Genomic DNA, 20,402 nt, shown 5'->3' on the forward strand with positions numbered 1-20,402 from the left:
AGTTAAACACCTGAAACTGAAGAAGTCCCTTGGAGGAGAGATGAAACGTTTCACTAAAGAWGAACCCATCCAGAGGACCTACTTATTTTTTTCTTTACTAGTTAATGCTTTTACTCAACTTCATCTATTTTATGATTAGTCTTATAGAAATTCTGTGGAAGAATTGAATGTCCAAACTAATCAAAAAGCATCTGAAAGCTCATTTTTTCTTATTGAAAATGCCAAAAAAAACAACAACCTCAATTTGGTTATCAAGTCAAGAGTTAAGACTTCTAACTGCTGGTTACCCAAGAACATTAGTTAGCCTTTGTTGCCCAAAATAAAATAGGCTTCTCCTTTAGAAAAAATACAAATAGAAGAAACTCAAAGTAGAGGTACTTTATTTTCAAATTTCACCAGAAGTCTTTGCATTGTGGATGGATTCATTTAATGCAACCATAAACCCAAGCATGAAGAAGGCCGGAGATGTCAAACTGTATGGATTGTGTTGCTAAAACAGTATGAGACGGACAAAAAATACTTTGCAGCCGGAGGTTCACTTCCTGTCCTCCCTTTTAGTTTTCATTATGAACACTGGCCCAAAAGGAAAACCAAAAAAACACTGCAAAAGGCAAAAATCAAAACAAAGTTAAAAACTATTCAGTGATCGAATGACAGGTTTTCCTCAGTTCTGTGAAACCGAGGGGGCCACAGTGTGGGCAGGACACAATCTGTTCAGACATGATGCAGAGTAGGTCTCCTTCAGTCTGCTTTAGAGGACGTTTTGGGAAGCAGCAGTCAATTTAACAGTTGATCCAGGTTGTTACTGTAACAAAGAAAAACAGACTTTCAGCTCGACGTCAAATCAATGTTTTACCCTCAAATCCACAGAATACGTACACATTTCTCCACCAGCAGCCCGTCTTTGAAGAAAAGCATGTATGGTGTGATGCCATCCTCACGGTAGTCCAGCAGACCCACCATACCCTCGGGGTTCATGGACTCTCCTGTGAAAAACTGAAGAGGGGGAGGAAAACCAACAATTAGAGGAAGAGAAGTTGAAGCCACAAGTGCCCCCTAGTGGATGGAAGAAGAGCAATAATTTAACCCTTTTTGTGAGTTGGACTGGGATATTCTGACAGAAATAAAAATAAACTCAAATTTTTTTTATTCCAGGTGTTGATTATTGTCATGTATGTGTCTAACAAGTTGGATATGTTTTGTACCCCTGATCAACCCAACAATGGCTAAAAACCAATTTAGCAAAATGTACTTAGTAAATAGCCTTTACCTGAATAAAACGACTGCATTAACATTACTGAGCCACACTATTAATTGGTTTAATTGTCCCAAAGTACCTGGTAGTTCTTGATGTTTCCAATGATCCTCTTAACTTCTGGTTGGACTTCAGCCATGAAGCTCTCCACTCTGTCAGGGTTGGTTTCTTGCAGCTTGGCCTTGATACTGGACAGGCAGAGGGACATTTTTCAGCAGCTGTCATTGTCAGAACCAAGTTACAAGTAAAAAAGGTACACAATATATCAAGACGGCAAAATTCATGGTACAGGATGAAGCAGCGCAAACACGTTCCAACTGATTAACATAAAATCCTCACGCTTTAACGTATTCTTTGATGTATGCCATGTACTGCTTCTTGTCGAAGCCAGTCTCCTGCAGTTTGTGGTTGAGGATGATGTCCACTCCGGAGACTGTGGCCGACTCGTTGGACTCGATGGCTTCTTCGGCAGAGGCGTTGGCTGAAATTAAAGCGTCATCAAACCCTTCTGTCCTGGTGACCGTCTACAAGTGACGAAGCAGAAAAACAAAATGGGTTAACATTTTGAATAATTGTTATTTTACACTGTTAATGTGTTGAAAATGTACTAAGAAAAAAAAAAAGTCGCAAAACTTAGGACTCCTCTCTGTGTGACAAAATTAAGGTGGAACATAATTTCAAACCCATCCCTCTGAAACAGCCGCAAAGTTTYAGCTAGAGACAAAAAATGTGGTTTAATCAATCTCAGTATTCATGGTGTTTGATGACGCCTCTTGAACACACCCTGATTCAGTGACGTTAACGTCACCTTTTAAAGACAGCTGTTTAAAAATATGCCAATTCATAGTGAAAGCATCTTACAGCCAATTTATAAGAAGCTAAACATACAAACCTATATTATTAATTAGATATAATTACTGGGATCAATTCACCTACAAAATTTAAAAATCTGGGTTTATTACCTTGCCTTCAACTTCGAAGAATATCCCACTGTCAGACTCCTTGACTTTGAAGGTATCGGAGAACATCTCATCATCTGCAGGAGATAAAACAAAAMGATCAATCTGGGTGTGCCTCAACTAAAATATTTTTAAAAATCACGTGAACTACGTTTACTAGGGAAGCTATTAGCTCAATACGTCTTTCTAAATGTAGCGGCTAGACACAAAAAGCTGAGCTGCGAGAGATTTTAAACTTTAAAAAGGGAGAAAAAGTTCCCTGTAGCTAACAGCTACATACGGCTAACAGGCCAGAAATTTCACAAAAACTAATAACATGTGACAGAGTCCCAGTTTTATTAACCCAGCAGACGGTTTTCCACATGATTCTTCAAAGCTTTAACGTAACTTTTAGGAAGTTGAATGCGGCCGAAGCTAAACGCAACCCGAGAACACGTTAGCATGTGGCTAACCATCGGCAGAATCAGCGAAAACCACGATAAACACGAGTTAGCTTGATGCTACTCCGGCTAATTCTGCCATTAAAAACAATGAACAAAATAACCTTATCGACTTAAGTCTGCCCATACACATAAAAAAACACCAAATACAGGTCGCTTACTGCTGATGATGCACTTGTAGATGATCATTTTGCTGCTTAGGTGTTAAATCTTCCCGAGACAGAAAGCAGCCCAACCGCCCCGACAGCGCGACAGAGGAAAAAAAGACAGAACAGGCCCCGAGACGCCGCATTTACGTCCAGCTCACGTCATCCCGAGTCGCCCGTATCTGCTCTCTGCTGCTGTGGCCAGAAATGGTACTGCAGCGGAAGTTGTATGAATTAATTTTGATTACAGGTTTTTGCCAATGCTTTTGATCCCAACACAACTAAACTAATTTCCATTATGCTGGACCATAGTGGAAATACGTTTTATGCTTTGTGTTATCCATTATATTAATGTTATTGTATACTATATGCAGTGTCATTTATATGAAATAAAAATGAAGAAAAACTGATGTCTTAAATTTAAAAGATATGTCAAAAATCCCAAAAATGCTATTTTGCTACAATCTTATAGTATAAAAGCACATGAAAGAACATCTATGTGAAATTTATGTATTAAAATCATTCACAAATAAATCCACAGGTTGAATATCTTCTCATGGTGTCATTTTCTATTCTAATTTCATTTATGACCTGCCTTTATTTTCAATGTTTTTTTCATAGTTGCACATAAACCCCAACAAAATTTAAAAAAATAAGAGATTTAATGTAAAGCAACTTTATTTCTTAATTAACATTTTGGTACAAGTACCAATTTCACAATTGCATGAATCTCAAATTTATACATAAAATGGATCCCCTTTGTAAAACCAAATGTATCACTTTTCTAAGATCAAACACTGGAAAAATTCAGTCCATGACTTAATAAATTAAATTATTAAGTCCAGTTACCTGCACTGTTAAATCAACGTAGGGGAAGAAAAGTAAACATGGAAGTCGTACAGTAAAAAGAAACAGAAAAGGCAGGGGTGTAGTTATGAAGCATTTTGTGTGTTCAAATGAATAGAGTTGCCTTTAAATGATATTTAAAACTTCTTTAGAAAAATAAACAAAGTGGGGCTGATAAGACGAGTACATTCAAAGTGAGTACAAGCGAGACAAAAGAACAAAAACAATTAAGTCCCTGTACAAATATACACACAAAATGAAGATAAAGATGAATGCAAAAATATAATTCTTCCCTGCAGTGATCACAGTTTCCCATTTGAAACTACATTACAGGAAAGGAAAACAGTTTCCAATTCCACGCTACAGGGGACACGTTTCACTGACGAGGGGTCGTGACCTGCAGCCATACAATCAGAGTAGAACTAAAAGGTTTTATTTTAGAAATGTGTACAGCACAGGAAACACCTCAAATCTTTACCTTTAATTTGACCTACACTAATCTGTAAACCCAAATTTAAAAAGCTACAGCTGACCACAGTCCGTGATGACCAGCCTCTTTGTTGGAGGGCCTCCCTTTGTGCCCAGCTGTCCCATCTGCTGCAACACATCCATACCGCCTCGAACCCAGCCGAACGCCACGTGTTTGAAGTCCAAATGTTCGGCTTTCTTCAGGGTTATGAAGAACTGCGAGTTGTTGGTGTCGCGTCCACGGTTAGCCATAGACAGGATGCCCGGGCCCGTGTGCCGAACATCAAAGTTTTCATCTTCAAACTTGCTGCCGTAGATGGATTTGCCACCGGTGCCGTCGCTGTTGGTGATGTCACCACCCTGGAACGGAAAAAAAGGAAACACGACAACGTTAGAGCAGTGAAACTTGAAAACTTTGTAGCCCCGCTATCTAAACTTGTGTGGCGGAGTCAAACGACCGCACACATTACCTGACACATGAAATCTGGTATGACCCTGTGGAAGATGGAGTCCCGCAGCCCGAAGCCTTTCTCTCCGGTGCAGAGAGCCCTGAAGTTCTCTGCAGTCTTGGGAACAACGTTGGAGAAAAGCTCTATGGTGATGGTGCCCAGAGGCTGGCCATCAGCAGCGACTGTGAGGAACACCTGAGGGTTCGTCTCTTTAGAGTGTTCCTGGACTCCGGACATCTGACACACGGCACCTGAACCGTCCTCTCCGGTTTGGCCCATGTGGCTTTGACATTCGCAGAAGGTTTTCTTGAAGGATTCGGCGATCTCTGGAGTTTTGAACTTGGCTGCCAGCTGCTCCACGACTCCATCACCATCTAGGGAGGAAATAAACATTATTCTGACTCTTCAAGCAGGGCAGAAATAAGTTCAGATCCGTCCACCTTGCTTGTGTACCTGAGTAGTCTGTGGCGGTCCAGACCAGCGCGGTATCAGAGGCGTTCATGGGTTTAATCTCCATGGACTGCGAGATGGTGTGGTTGGCACAAACCTTCATGACCTGGTCTCTTCTCATCAGGATTCGATAAAAATGTTTGGTCGGATGGAAGAGGATCTTGATGTCGCCTGTGCCGCGCTCCTTCCATTGGCTGAGGTCGCGGTCCCATCGGTACAGCCTGGCTCGCTTCTTAAACAGGATTTCTTCATCCTCCTCTCCAGACTTGGTCTCCACCTGGGAGGCGTGCAACAATCATCAATGATGTGCTGTCCTTTTATCAATCAATAATTTAGTTTTAAAAAGAAAGGACGTACCTCTGGTAAAGACACAATAGGCTCAAAGTGAATGTCCACATTTTTAGGAGCTTCCTCTTCATCACTTCCCTCCTCGTCAGCATCGTTTTTAGCCTCAGCGGGTGCAGAAGCCCCAAAAACCATCGCACCAGCATTTGCCCATGAGAAATTATCATCTGCACAAGAAAAATCAGAGCATACAATCTCTTTAACTTTTATTAACAATAAAAAAAGATAGATATGTGATGCTAAAACCAACCTTGAGATCCAAATGCAAAACCTTCTGTGTTTTTCGCCAAGTCAGCAAAAGAAAATCCTCCAAGAGAACTGAAACCAAAATCTGCAGCAACAAAAATAAAAACATTAAACACTGAATGAATAGTTTTCTGCCTTTCATGTTTGTATGCAGCAGAAATTGTGCTTTAATAGCAACATGAGCTCAGTTTAAATGTGGGAAAAAAAATTAATAAAAGTTAGTAATAATTAGGGATGCACCGATACCGATACCAGTATCGGGTATCGGTCCGATACCATGTGCTTTAACTCGTACTCGTACTTGTAAAAGTGCTCCGATACTACAGGACCGATACCAGCTTCATTTCGTTCAGTTTGTGCATAGACACTCTAAACCAGCAGGCGGCGGAATCGCGCAACAGACTTAATGCCAGCCGCATAAAAAAATAAAAGAAGAAGACGACGACCACGTTAGCCGAGCTGAACAAACTTTAAYAAGYAAGYAGTTTGTAGAGGAGGCGTTATGTCAGCGGTGTGGAGGTATTTTCAGGTGACAGTAGTAAGACGTCATCCCTGCTGTGACCGTGCTTCTGAGACTCCTAAACAAAGACACTGGTGAAGATCACAGGATCAAAACAATGAAATCCACTTTGGCTGCAGCTGTCAAGAGGCGCTTCACTGATGCTGAGAAAAAAAACCACTACTGCATCTCAMCTGTACTGGATCCAAGGTAAATTAAATAAATAAAAATGATTAAAAATAATAATATAAGCCTTGATTTGCCTAAAAATATTTTTTATTTTTATAAGCGTTTATTTGCCAAGTAATCTGATGGAGGAAAAATCATTATGACCAAGCAACAACATGTTACAAATTAAACATTTATTACTTATTTGCAATTAATTTAACATACTACAAAGTTTATTTAGTTTAGTTTATTTATATAGTTGATGGTACAATGCTCTAATATTCAGTGAGGGCCCTGTAACACATTTTAGATAACTTGAGCCGATCATTAAAATTTTTACATCTACGATGAAGATGGAATAAAAAATAAATCAACTGGAAGTCTCTTAGGTGTATTAGGTTAATTTATTTATTTTTATACATGCTGTCATAGTATGTTATATGACAGTAAAATGGTTTTAAACCATTAGTAATGTACTTTCATTAGGCACTTCAAACATAAATAAACAAACAGTTTAAGTTAATTATAAGGATTTTTAAGGATATTTATTAGTACTTGTATCGGTACTTGGTATCGGCAAGTACTTTAATGTAAGTACTTGTACTCGTACTCTGTTTTCAAAAATCTGGTATCGGGGCATCCCTAGTAATAATATAGAGAAGCTGGAAGTGATGCATTATGGTCCAGAACACATTCTCTAATACAATAATATAAAATTATGTTCATCAATGCTAATAAAGCAGATGCTTCTTTGGCAATTCATGTGTTTTGCTCTTTTCAAACAAAAAACACATCATGACAAAAGTTGCAAGAAGTTTCTTTTCTTTTTTTTTTGTGATTTTTGTTTTCAAACGTTTTTTAAACAAATCCAGAAAGAAATCAACTCAAAAACAAGGAAAAGTGAAATAGAGTGTTTTCACTGAAATGCTAATTTTTTTTTTACACATTATTCTAAGCTTTGCAGATGAAATGTGACCAAAAGACCATGAGTTCTGGCTCCTAAATCTCTTGTACCTTGTGTTGTCGTCGTGGAAGCTGGAGCAGCAGCAGCAGCAGCATCTGTCCCAGTTTTAGACTTCGGTTCTGGACTCTTCTTGGTCGACAGGTCAATTGGGAAACTAATGCTGGGAGTTCCACTCCGAGTGTCTGCTGGCTTGTCTGAAGTTTGTTCATCTGATGTCGACCCGCTGCCTGAAGCCTCTGCACTGCTGGACGATGGGGCCGAGGTCAGGTCTTGTGTGGGGGCTGCGAGACTGCTAGAGGCCGGCTCGGCTCCTTTTAACTGGGTGACCTGATACAAATTAAACCCATGTTACTGTGCTACCTGTGTAAAATCAGTCTATTCCTCAAAAACTAAACAAGGCTGAACAGATGTGGGAAAATGACTTGATGCTGCTACAACAGTTCTAACCCTGACCTGTTGAAGGACCAGACCTCTGAGGACCTGTTGTAGGAGGTGGCRCCAAGCTATCAGTCACAAACACCAAATTATTTAATTTGCAAACATGTCCCACTTATCTGCAATAATTTCCAAATCAAGTGAACACCTCAAACATTTTGTGTCCCTAAAACTATTAAGACCTGTTCTTCCAGTGTGACAGGCTGCTGGAAGAGGCCATAAAGAAATAAAGTCTGCAGAAACCATAAGGCAGATGGTTCAGGTGCACACAGTATGTAGCAGATAAAACCAGTCCCAACAAACAGCTGCAAATAATGACTCCACCTGTTAACTTATATATTTTCTGTTTTCATGATTCTGAGTCGAGCTCAGCACCGACTCAGAGAGCCGTGTTCATTACCAGGTCTTGGTGTGCTTTACGGACTTCGGTCTCAAAGTCTTCAGGCTTGTCGCTGTCCGGGTCGCTGTCCGTGGTGCTCAGGCCACAGAAGAACGTGGGTGGAAGCTGGAGACTTTTTGCCTTCTCCTCCTCCTCTGGTGTTGGTTTCTTCTCCCACACAACCTGACAGTCTGGCTCTGAGAGCAGAACAAGTTCAGTGTGAGAGAATTACTGGCACACAACGGAGCGATATGTTTAAATGTAGTTCTAGTCCTTTCAGGCACATTAGCAAAACAAACAAACAAAAAAATCAAACATATGTGTTGAATGGAACTGAAATATTGGGTTTTTGTACGTACCTTCAGCACAAGCTGCAGCCTCAGGAGGATCGGGGTACAGTTTTCCATTCAAGGCTCTCACTGCTGACTCATAGTCTTCATCTAAAAGTAAAACAAACAAATAATTGTACAAGCAATGCATTTAAAATGTTTGTCCCACTGTTTGAAGACAATACTTATTTTCACTAGGTGTATACAGATGACAATTATGTCAAAAAGAACTGAATACTGTGACACGGACGAGTCAGGAGCTAAACAACTGCAGTTCCAGTCAACTACATTCATTGTTTATTTAGTTTTTATTGATTTTGTTCTCTCACCGTCTGTTTCATCATCGCTGACGTAGCCCGGCTCGTTCTTGTAGCAGAAGAAGGTAAGAGGCAGCTGCAGCTTTCTGGCTAAAGCTGCCTGTTCAGCAGTGGGCTCTTTGACGTAAACAATCTCTACATCAGAGTCCTCATGTGACCTCGAGCTGCCTCCTGCTGCCTGAGGAGCGGCTAYGATGGGAGAAAAACAATGGAAGCAGACAACAGTGAGCAAAGCTGGGAGGTGGCTGCTCAGAAGATAAGAAAAATCAGTGATTTGTTATCTGTATGACCCTACGTGTTAGATACACTCTCACACACAAACACTATAAATCTCATGCACTGCAATAAATAGCATGCATGTGATTTACAACAGTGAGGAACAACTTGCTTTAAGATGGCATTTTTTTTGTTGGACACAGTGGTGCAACATTAAACCTCATAAATACCAGAGATTTAGCCCTAATTAGCCTCTGCTGATGTGCAGATCAGTGGCAAATGTCTTCCCAAGAAGGGAATTACATTTCACGCTGTTGCTACACATCCAGGGCTAAAAATGGCACGAGTGACGTTTGCACAGCGCGTGCTTCTCTGGAGGAACATCCTCTGCTTTCAGCTCACTTTTCAGACAACGCTCAGTTTTAACTGATGCTGAAGTACAACTATAGTTTTATTATTAGTGCTTAAATAAATGAATTTCTGCCCTAGAGATGGGACCTTTAAGCTAAACTACCACTGTGATATAAGAAAATATGTCTAATTTATAACTAAAGTACCTTTATCTTCACTATCATTTATGTTAATGGTTTGTTTGAGCACAAGATGTTTAAATCTTGTTATGTAAGTGCTACAACAAATACAAAACTTGAAAACATTGGACATGCAACGATTAGCTTCTGTGTTTTTTTTCCCACTCCGTGCATCCAGGTTATTGTTTTTCTAGTAGCAGTAAGGGTCAGCCAGGTGACAGCTGAGCGGTGTTAAGACACACTGCAGTAATTAGAGTACCTGAAGTTTCAAAATGGATGGTGGATGTGTTGGTCCAAAAAGCCATTGGGTTATCTTTGAAAAGCCTAAAATCCAGCCCTAAAGGATGATGGGTATTTGGGTGAAGAGAAACTAATTACGAGGCTGGTATAATAAAAACAGTGGCACTATTGCTCAAAAGTAAAATGTGTGTATCATTCTTTTAAACTGAATTTAAAGTAGTTATCGTTGATTTGTTCATTAAAAGATGCAGTTTATTTACTTTGTTAAATGTAAGTATATATCTCATGTATCAGCACATTTAACTGGCTACACGGGGAGGAAATGGAAACTGATTTTTTTTAAAAGGTAATTTGGTGAGGAGTCAGTGCCAAATAAAATCATTAAACAATGAGATGGAATGAGGCAGACAATAAAATGTCCAAAGAAAACAGTTTTTAAACTCATTAAAATAATAAAAAATAATTATTAACACTTTTTACCTGTGTTCATCTTGAATGCAGGAACAGCAGATGTGGGCTTAGCTGAACTTTCAGCATCTGTGGTTTTTAAACTTGATGCAGATGTTTGAGTCCCAAAGATCTTCTGGAGGCTATCGGTGCCAAAGACAAACTTGGGGGGAGACACCACGGTCTTTGAAGGATTAATTGGGCTCTGAGATCCTGCTGCACTTGGCTCCGTGTCAGAAGGCAGCTCTGTTCGTTCTCTCGTCGTCTCTTCTAGAACGGCGACGGCTGCTTCTCCACATATAGTTGCAGCTGGGGTGTTTTCGGATGCTGCCGTTCTGCTGACTTGCGGCGCAGCAGTTCGTATCGTCACAGGAGTCATAAGTTCCTCTTTCTCTTGCGCCACCTTGGCGTCTTCAAAGACCTGTTTAAACGTTTTGGCGGTTTCTTGCAGCTTGAACCTCACAGCCAGCTGCTCCATTTTACCCTCTCCTTCCTCTGCAAAGTCCATGGCGCTCCAGACCCAAGCCTTCTCTGCCCCCTTCATGGGTTCCAGCTTCATCACTGCTGTGATCCAGTGGTTGGCACAGATCTTCAGTACCTGGTCTCGCCTCATGATTAGCCTCACTCGTTTAGTGTCAAAATTCTGTAAGAGCTTCAGGTCTCCGATGCCCCTCTCCTTCCACTGTTTCACATCTTTGTCGTAGCGATACAGTTTGGCTCTGTAGCTGAAGACCACCTGCTCGTTCTCCTCCCCAGTTGAGATCTCAACCAAATCGGGCAAAGGGACCACAGGTTCAAAGTACTGACCATCCCGTTCTTCATCCTGAGTAGTATCCTGCTCCTCATCCGTACCGACCGAGACTCTGCTCAGGTTGAGCTTTGCAGGAGACTTGGAAGGGCTGATGCCAGGCTGAAAACTGAAGCTGAAACCACCAGTGGATTCCCCGAAGCGGAAAAGGTTTTTTCTCAGAGGACTGCTGGAAATAGGGGAAGCATAAACAGATGAGTCAGCAGTATCATCTATAGCTCCTTCTCTTAGGTCATAGTTGTCCCACTCCAAGGTAGGACCAGGAGTGTCACCGTGAGCTCTGACGACGAGACTTGGAACTTCACCGGAGGCTGTGACATCTTCCTGTGCGTCTTCATCTTTGATCTTTGTTTTCTCATCTGTCAAAAATGATTTCAGGTCTTTCAAGCCGGACTTCATTTCCTCTGCTTTCTTAATGAGGTGTGCTGTTCTGCCGGTGTCTACCAGCTTGTGGGGGGTTTGCAGGGGGATGTCTAACAGGAGCCTCTGGCACTCTTCAAACTTCTGCTTGAACTCTTCGGCAAGCTCCGTGGTTTTAAATTTGGCGGCCAGCTGTTCAAGCTTGGCATCTCCATCAGAGAAGTCATTGGCCATCCAGATCCATGCTTTGTCTGAGCCTGCCAGGGGCTTAAGGTTCATGGTGGTGGTGATCCAGTGGTTGGCACAGACCTTCAGAACTTGATCTCGCCTCATCAGTACCCTAAGGCGACCATTTGCGTTATTTTTTAAGAATTTGAGAGTTCCCACCCCTCGTTCTTTCCACTGACTGGTGGTGGTATCAAATCTAAACAGTTTGACGCGCTGAGAGTACAGAACCTGTTCGTCTTCCTCACCCGTTACAAGGTCCACCTTATCAGGCATCTGGACCACTGGTTCAAACTGGATATCATCATGATCCTCGGTTTTATACATCCCATCATCTTCCTGATCGTTTGAGGTTTCTGCCTTGGTGGGAGTTGACTGGAGTGACAAGAACACCTGCTCCCCAGCCCTGGAGAAACCTTTGAAATTAGGATCTTGATGGCCAAACTGGAAGCTCCCTCCAGAGGATTTAGCCAAGTCTGCAAAACTGCATGTATTAGCTTTCCCGGCAATTAATGGATTCTCATCGGTTTCTTGTTGGTTCAGCGAAGATGCAGACACATTTTCTTTCTCCTTATGTTTGTCAGCAATGGTTTTAAGGAGACTAGAAGCTGACCCTGATGGTGTTTGATCATCGGATGAAGCTGAATCTTTTGCCAAAGCTTTTGCTGTGTCCTGAATGCCAAACTTAAAGCCACCAGCTGGAATGGGCATTGAGAAAGAGAAGCCGGCAGAACTTGTGGTTGTAGGTACAGTCTGGGGAGCTTCAAACTTGAAAGAAGAATCMGAGTTTTTGTCTTTGTCTTTGTTTTGACCAAACTGAAAAGTGCTGCTACTTCCAAAAGGCACCGTCAACGCAGTTACAGAAGGTTGGTCTGACGAGCTCTTGGTTACGAAGGAGAAGTTGAAGGCAGAGGCTGAGGAAGCAGAGCTGCTTGTGCTTTTAGCATTAGGATTTGGAACCTGACAGGCCACACATTTATCAGCAGAGCCTTTGTTTCTTACAAGACAACTGTCACAATCCCATTCTCCTTCCTTCATGGCAAACATGGCTGCAAGAGAGGGATTTTCGTTTTGAGCATGGCAGGAAACGCATTCGGTAGCTGACGCTTTATTTCTGACCAGGCAGGCATTGCAATCCCACTGATCATCTTTCTTTGSAAACTCAGGCCCAAATCCTGACACTGCTGACACGTTTGAAGGTACAGGAACCTCGTCGGTAGATTTAGCTGCAGGATTTCGACTCTGACAGGCAACGCATTTGTCAGCAAATGCCTCATTTCTCACTTCACATACATCACAGTCCCACTGCCCAGGTTTCTTACTAAACTGTGCGGCAAAACCAGAGTCAGCAACAGACACAGAAGGCTGCGCTGCGGGTGGMTCTGCAGCAGGTGTAGTTTGTGCAATCACAGATGTTTTAATTGCAGTTTTAGGAGCCTTACATGAAACACAACTGTCTGCGGACGCTTCATTTTTTGCCGAACACTTGTTACAGTCCCACTGCTCCGGCTTTTTACTGAACTGTGATCCAAAGCCAAACGTAAACGCACTGGATGTTGTGTCTGCAGGTTTTGTGGAGCTGGTGCCAAATGTAAATGAGGACGGTATAGAGGACCCAAAAGCACCAAATCCAGAAAATGGAGAGCCAGAACTGGATGGCTTTGATGAACCTGTACCAAATTTGAAAGTGAATGAACTTGCTTTGGTTTCCCCAGCAGCTTTTATTTCTGGTTTCGCTGAAGACTGTGGATTGGCATGTTGACATGCCACACACAGCGCATCAATGGGTTTATTTCTCACAAAGCACATGGGGCACTCCCATTCTCCTTCCTTGAGTGCAAACTGGGAAGCTAGTGATGCGGATTCTTTTGGACTTTCCTCCTTCTTCTCTTTTTGAATTTGCTTTTCATCTGATTTGAGCACAACTCTTTGAGCTTCCTCAAACTTAGACTTGAAAAGAGCTGCCTCATCCGCTGTTTTAAAGCGAATGGCCAGTTGTTCAGGTTTAGGCTCCTCATCTGCGTAATCAATGGCATTCCACACCCAGGATTTGTCAGAGCCAGCATTTGGTTTCAGCAGCATGTCAGCAGTGATGTAGTGGTTTGCACAGATCTTAAGGACTTGTTCCCTTCTCATCAAGAGGCGGACCTTCCCTTTAGTGTTGTGCGTAAGGATTTTAACATTGCCAATGCCTCTTTCTTTCCACTCTTTTGTCTCTGCGTCAAATCGATACAACTTTGCCCTGTTGCAAAACATTTCCTCCTCTTCTTCCTCGCCTGTTTTTACATCTACCTTGTCAGGAAGAGGTACAATAGGTTCAAAGTGAGGACCATCTTCATCTTCGTCACCATGTGTGCTATCATTGTCACTCACAGCTGTTTTTTCCTGTTCTGTTGTCTTGCCAAGGCCAAATACCGGCTTGGTAACATCTCCGAATTTAAAAGGCAGCTCAATGTTTCCAAAAAGACTTGCGGTGTTCTGTGTGGAATCAGCAAATGAGAAGCTGGTGGTACTTTTATTGCCAAAGGTGAAGATGCTATTTTGGTTGGAGGCCTGTTCCTGGGCCGGAGGCTTTTCCAGAACGACATCAGTTTTGGAGGGAATGTCTGATGTGAGAAGCCCTAGCAAACTTTCACTGTGCTTGGCTTGAGAAGCTGAGAAGGTAAAATCTCCATCGTTGGATTTAAAATTGGAATTGAATTTGAAAGCGGTTGAAGGTGTAGACTGGGCAGATGGTCCTGCACCAAAACTCGGTACCCTGGGAACTTCATTAGGAGGCTGCTGGCTGAAAGAAAGCTTTCCAAACTCCATAGACTTGCCCTCAACACTCTTTGGTGGTTGAATAGGGACTACAGACGGCTTGGTGAAGTACCCGGGTTCAGGCAGAGAAGGGTTAGTGGTTTGTTGGGCAACACTTTGGCTGTAATATTCTTCGCTGTAAGGAGAAAGGAGACTTGTGGCTGGTGATTCAAATCGAAGAGGGGCACCAAACGCCTGCTCCTGCGGAGGGTAGATGCAAGCTGGGGCTGTCTGCAATGGAGGAGTATGAGTGGGCGGCTGGTAGGAATACATGTGCTGCTGAGGTGGCATACGGTTCACACCATACATTGGACCCTGTGAGAACAAAGAATAAAGGGAAAATAAATACCCTTTAACAATCTGTGCAACTTTCTCATCTAACATTGTTTTATAGAAATGATTACCTTGGTTGGCGTTACATTTGCTGCTGTGTGCAAAAGATATTGAGAGTTATAAGCTGGAGACTGGTTGTAATACAGAGAGGAACCTGTGGTGGCAACTTCAGAAAGAAAGCAGGTAAATATTCTGTCTGAATTAAACATGACAATATTTTAGATTTAGACCTAGTTGAAAGACTGACCTGTTAGGGGGGCTCCGTGATAGGACTGCACAGGGGTAAAAGAATCCTGCATACTTTCTGCCCTGTAGCCTTCCCCATATAACTTATGATGAGGAGAGTCTGCACTCGCTGAAGAGTTGTGTTTCAGATCGTGGACTTCATTCTGAAAAACAGGAGTTTAATGAGTAAATGCTGTAACACTACAGTTATTCAGAGCTTATTTATGACTGGAGGCTCATCCTCATCGACAATGACGCCAGCAAAACAAACTATGACAACTGGAGACAGCAAGCATGTTCTCCAACTAAACTACAACTTCAAAATAAACTCAAAAGTCCTGTTAACGCTGTACATTTGAAAGAAAAAAAATCAAAATTAGCAAACTTTACAATGAAAATAGTAATCTTAGCTTGACAATTGCCTTCCAAAGTGATTGTGAATACATCAACTGTCATAATATTATCTACAAAACATAGTTCTGTGTTAGTTTGTGGAGTGAATGGGCGTCAACAGCTGAAATCCTGACAAAATCAGAATAAATTAACCAAATTTCTTATCTCTGATTCTGACCTTGAGTGCTTCAACCTGCTGACAAAGCATCTGAAGGAGACTTTTCTGATCCTCAACCCAATGAGGTGGTGTCTTTGGTGAAATCTGAAGAAAAAAATGTAACAGAACTCAAACTGAGCCGAGATAAAACATAATGAACCAAACAAATCTAAATATCATCCCATAATATGGGACTCACCAGTCTTTTGGAAGGAGAAACAATGCTTTTGTTTGGAGAGGGAGAAGAAAACTTCATGTGGGAAATGGCTGCACTGGTTTCTGTGGGATAAGCAGGGCTGGAGTGGGCAAAAGCTCTTTGATGCTCCATCTCCTTTTCGTCCTCCTCATCCATGTCCTCCCCAGTCTCACCCAGCTGTTGGTTGACATCATTCAGGAGGTCCACCACCTCCTCCATGGACACAGGAAGCTGGGATACATAAAGACAGAATGAATACTACAGGGTTCAAAGAATAAAGTAAAATATGAGGTAAAAAAACCAAACACATTAATGAAAACTCAGAAAAAAAACAGACAAACCTTATCGATATCATCTGCATTGGCGTTGTAGATCTTCGACAGATAACTTCTGAACTTCCTCAGGAAAGTTACACACCTGTCTTGGGTTTCTTCCACCCCATTGCTGGCCTCTTCTGCCAGCCGCTGATAAATCTGCAAAGAACAAGACAAAAACCAGACAGCACTTTTAAGTTAGTCATAAATATTCTTCAGGATTTTTTGCCTTATCCTTTATCATGTTTCTGATTCTTTGAGAGAATCGCTCACAATCCTGAACTGAAAAGCAACATAGCCAGCATCATATTACCATACAGAGCTCATTCACTACTCAGACATATTAAAAGCTAACCAGTTTCCCAGTCATTGAAACCCAGATGCAGATTAAACATCATTCTGCAGTAAAAGAAAAATCTGTAGACTTTATCTAATGATGCAGAACAGACAAAAAAACAACAACAATGTAACAGATAATCCTGATGAGCATAACAACATTAAGATAAGTGATATCTACACATATAGTAGAGTAAAAACAGATGGAACACAAACAAACAAAAGAAACCTTATCAGAAAGAACAAAATGACTTAAAAGGCTGGACTAAGAAAACCTTTACAAAAACAACAAACAGAAAATTATTTTTAAAGTAGAATGGTGACAGGGGACTTTAAGTGGTTATAATTTACCTGTGCTAAATGCCAGGAGGACGACAGGTTACTGATGCTTTCCAAAGTGGCAATTGCCTCCTCGGTTCTGCCTTCGATGTCCAGGAGTACTGCATATGCTATTTTAGCTTCTTCTTCCAAACCTTTTACATCTGAAATCTGAAAAGCAACAACACATCAGCATTTTAGAAGGCAAATGTGGCTTTAAAATTAAAATATGAGAACTATATTAACCTGAATATCCTTGGAGTGAAAGTGTAAGAAGAGTGGGTCAAGGGGCTCCGGTATACTYCTTCTGTTTTTAATTTTTTCCAGCATGGGCAAAACAACTTTCCAGTAGTGAACACTGCGGCCGATGTACTCCTTCTGGTCATAGTACGAGTTCATTCCATCTCCCTRTGTTAATAAACATGTTCATACAGATGTSAGAAAGAAAGCAAGACTTATGATTACAGCTTTTTACAAAAATGRGGCGGCTGTGGCTGAGTCGTTAGGGGAGTCATCCTCCAATRCGAGAATTCGTAGTTCGATTCCCCMACTATTSAKTCACATGGGCAAGACACTGAACCCACTGCCTCTGATGTGTGTCCCATCAGTGTATGAATGTGATTTAAGCACTGATCTGTCTGGGTTAGCTTTGTAGAGAGACATACTGCAGTAGAGTGCTGAATGAAAGGGTAAATGAGGGCACAGATTGTAGTGTAAAGCACTTCAACTATCCTGGTTGGATACTCAAAGCGATATATAAGTGSTGTCCATTTACAAACCACTTCTTCAGTTGTTACTAATCCTATCATAAATACAAAAGACACGCTGCCAAAGAAGCAGTCCGTGTGGGTGTTTAAACATTATATACTTAAACCTGCTAAGCAGCTGCAACAGTAACAGACAGTAGCAGGTGCGAAGGCAGGAGAGTCTGCACAGTTTTTGGCAGGGTTCCCTACACGCTGTTCAGCTGGCTGTGCCGCCTGTCAGCATGTAAACGACTGCCAGGTTCATAAATGACGTAGACAAGCTAAAGGAGCAATTGTCTCGAAACAAAGTCTATCTTCAATAAAGATGCAAATGAGATTATGTTTCTTTTCTCTAAGTAATGTGCTGCTCTGTCGTCATGATGTTGCAGAGAGAAAATATTTTGACAAACTCTTAAAAAGATCATGATTAAAATAAAAAGAACTATGATTTCAGAATCTGTCATCAGAACCAGGGCTTTAAAACGATTCAKTTGACAAATTTTCTGTTTATGCATCCTGTAACTGCGTTTACCGTTTGGCTGAGAGTCCGAGCCCAGTGGATGGCCAGTGCTGGTTGTAGGCCGTGTTTCTCTCCAGCTCTCAGAGTGCTCAGTCCATGCTGCACGATCATTCGCAGCTTAGCTGACGTACCAGGACTAGAAGAGGAGAGAAGTGAAAAACACACAAAAATCTACAATTATTAAAAGTCCAAATTAATAGCAAAAAAATAAAAATAAACATGACAAAATAACGATGTCATAAAAGCTAAACTTCATATTTCAAACACAATTTCAAGACTTTAGAACAATTAGGCTCTTTTTTATAGAATCCATGATAACCACATGGAGTCAAACATCATTCAGCACTGACTGGGATTAAAAAGCACAGCTACAAATAAAATGTCCATCTTATTTGAATATTAGGATTTAATTAYTTCTTTATTTATATTAGGATTTATAAATCTGGTCATGATTTGCGAGACTCACACGGCTCGTTTGTGGATGAGGCTGTAGATGGCGTCCCACCACTCCCTCTGTCTGTCGGTGGTCAGGAGGCGGAGGAGAGGAAGAGGGAGGCAGCGAGGCTCAAAGAGCTGCTGCTGCGGACTCATCCCGTTGCTGATTTTCGCCGTGTCCTGGAGCTGACAGTGACTGCAGAACACCACGCCATATAAAAACACCTGAACAAAGCAAACAAAATGGAACAAACCCCGTTTATAAAAAGGAGACAGTAAAATGTCATCAATAAAGTTAAAACGCTTGTGTTAAAATGTTAAGGGACAATTCATATATTCCAAAATCCATACACAAACCAAGCTAAACTTAGTTTACCTCTAGATCCAGCAGGCAGATCGACTCTGGTGTGTTGGTGTCTAGCTTTGACGTCTCCAGGGTAAGTCTTGGAAAAATCTGCTGCAACCAGTCCCTCATAGGCGGCCTTTGGCCCAGAAGAGTCCACTGCAGTCCCAACCAGCTCAGATGTTGGAGTTCACCATTGTGCAACAGGATGGAGCCTATCAAGAATGAAACAACAATATTATTGTTGWTAAATCTTTACTTTTGCTATTCAGTCCTTTAGGAAATACATCAGTTTTGTACCAGTGTCCCATCTGGCCAGTTTGGAGAGCTCTGGAGYTGCAGCACAAAGGAAACGAATATCATCGTTGGCTATATAGGAGGATCCAGGGGAGGCCTGTGGACCCCAGAGGAGTTCAAACATAGACTCCTGACCACAACGATTGCCAAATGCCTCCACCACCTGCATAAAGTAAAATGATTAATCTCAAATAATCTTATTTTATAGAAATAATAAATCAATTTGTGCATGTTCATTCTACAGTTGTATAAAAGCAGAAATAATTGATGTTAACAGTTAATAAAATACTGCAACATTTTATTTAGGCTTTAACAGAGAAGCTGAATGCAGTAAAACCTCTTTTTGATGTGACAAYCTGTACCTCTCTGATCAAAGCCGACGAATCAGAGCTCAGATTGAACAACATGTGTCCAGCCTGACTCTGTCGATCGTTTGCCAGAAGCTCCAGAAACTGTGGGGCTGACAGKTCTCTTTTTGTCACTTTTGACTTTGGTCTGGGGACCTGGTGGAAAGAAAAAATAAAATAAAATTAATTAAACTTTATTTTTCCAAGCAAGCCAATAAAATGAAAGAATGAAAACTTGTTCTGAGCGTACARGGCCTGCGTTGTGTCAACAATGCAGAGCAGAGAGATAACCATGCTCAAAGTACCTGGTATGCCAGCAGGTAGCACAGCGTGGCCTGGTCACTGATGGCCCTCCAGGTCTGCTGCCGATCRTGAGCCAGTTTCAACAACAGCGTGCCAGCATGCAGATAGAGGTGGCCTCTCATCTCCATGAAAACTTCGAAGAGATCATCAGTGTGGCGGTTGGCGATGCTGCACAGCGTCTGCATCGCTTGGTCGAAACTGCACAAAGTTTAGGATGTTTCAGAGGAAGTTAGTTTCAGCTTGAGGCACAAGACAAAATGCCTGCCTGCTGTAACGAGATGACTGCAGTCAAGAGAAAGAGCGTCCAGTATGAGACACTTCAATTTGGCCTAAAATACAGGACAGTTGTCAACCTCATCTCAGTTTTAAATGCAGCGGGTGTTGGACTAATCTGCTCAGATTCAGCCATCAGTATTAATGTTAATGTTTACTCACAATGCTAAGAAGTTTGAGTTAGCATTATACACTCAGGCTACTCTGGGATGCAGGAGCCAAATGTCTGACTGACTGCTGCTAACTAGTGATTGGAGGCTAAAGTGTAACACAAAAATGATCTGCTGGCATGAAAGCTTTAATTTTAAACCTTAATTAAAAACCTATACAGTGCTTTATTATCTGGAAATGAAAAATCATGATATTTGAATGTACAGATATATTCTTACACTCCTAGTAATGTCACAAAATTTAAATCAGATGTTTTCATTCATACTTTAAAAACAGTGTAAGTCTGCTGTATCTGATAATGATAATTGTGAGCAGAAGTCTGATAAGGAAACAAAAACAAAAGACAAACAAAAAAAAAAACCAAAACAAATATAT

At 41.4% G+C, this 20,402-nt stretch overlaps 2 protein-coding genes across 2 annotated transcripts in view; both read right to left on the bottom strand.

Moving 5' to 3' along the window:
* Window positions 1–363: 363 nt before the first annotated feature.
* Window positions 364–2,926, bottom strand: tpt1 (tumor protein, translationally-controlled 1). The gene is made up of 6 exons (XM_014011481.1): window positions 2,816–2,926; window positions 2,218–2,291; window positions 1,595–1,779; window positions 1,338–1,443; window positions 880–996; window positions 364–805 (listed from the first exon to the last, which is right to left on the bottom strand). Exons 1-6 carry the CDS (start codon window positions 2,841–2,843, stop codon window positions 803–805), a joined length of 513 nt encoding a protein of 170 aa, XP_013866935.1. The 5' UTR covers window positions 2,844–2,926; the 3' UTR covers window positions 364–802.
* A 534-nt stretch (window positions 2,927–3,460) lies between these two features.
* Window positions 3,461–20,402, bottom strand: part of ranbp2 (RAN binding protein 2) — a 19,537-nt gene continuing 2,595 nt past the window's right edge. The window contains exons 7-29 of the mRNA XM_014011482.1: window positions 19,586–19,781; window positions 19,296–19,436; window positions 18,937–19,096; window positions 18,670–18,851; window positions 18,325–18,518; window positions 17,871–17,994; window positions 16,839–17,000; window positions 16,626–16,763; window positions 15,966–16,097; window positions 15,628–15,855; window positions 15,450–15,533; window positions 14,901–15,042; window positions 14,725–14,819; window positions 10,162–14,635; window positions 8,708–8,884; window positions 8,409–8,489; window positions 8,071–8,246; window positions 7,286–7,562; window positions 5,609–5,689; window positions 5,371–5,525; window positions 5,017–5,290; window positions 4,585–4,937; window positions 3,461–4,474 (exon numbers count right to left, since the gene is read on the bottom strand). Coding sequence (XP_013866936.1) covers window positions 4,169–4,474; window positions 4,585–4,937; window positions 5,017–5,290; window positions 5,371–5,525; window positions 5,609–5,689; window positions 7,286–7,562; window positions 8,071–8,246; window positions 8,409–8,489; window positions 8,708–8,884; window positions 10,162–14,635; window positions 14,725–14,819; window positions 14,901–15,042; window positions 15,450–15,533; window positions 15,628–15,855; window positions 15,966–16,097; window positions 16,626–16,763; window positions 16,839–17,000; window positions 17,871–17,994; window positions 18,325–18,518; window positions 18,670–18,851; window positions 18,937–19,096; window positions 19,296–19,436; window positions 19,586–19,781 — 8,332 coding nt within the window. The 3' untranslated portion in view covers window positions 3,461–4,168. The remainder of the gene's footprint in view (window positions 4,475–4,584; window positions 4,938–5,016; window positions 5,291–5,370; window positions 5,526–5,608; window positions 5,690–7,285; window positions 7,563–8,070; window positions 8,247–8,408; window positions 8,490–8,707; window positions 8,885–10,161; window positions 14,636–14,724; window positions 14,820–14,900; window positions 15,043–15,449; window positions 15,534–15,627; window positions 15,856–15,965; window positions 16,098–16,625; window positions 16,764–16,838; window positions 17,001–17,870; window positions 17,995–18,324; window positions 18,519–18,669; window positions 18,852–18,936; window positions 19,097–19,295; window positions 19,437–19,585; window positions 19,782–20,402) is intronic.

Source organism: Austrofundulus limnaeus, unplaced genomic scaffold, assembly GCF_001266775.1.
Source record: "Austrofundulus limnaeus strain Quisiro unplaced genomic scaffold, Austrofundulus_limnaeus-1.0 Scaffold81, whole genome shotgun sequence".
Taxonomy (NCBI): domain Eukaryota; kingdom Metazoa; phylum Chordata; class Actinopteri; order Cyprinodontiformes; family Rivulidae; genus Austrofundulus; species Austrofundulus limnaeus.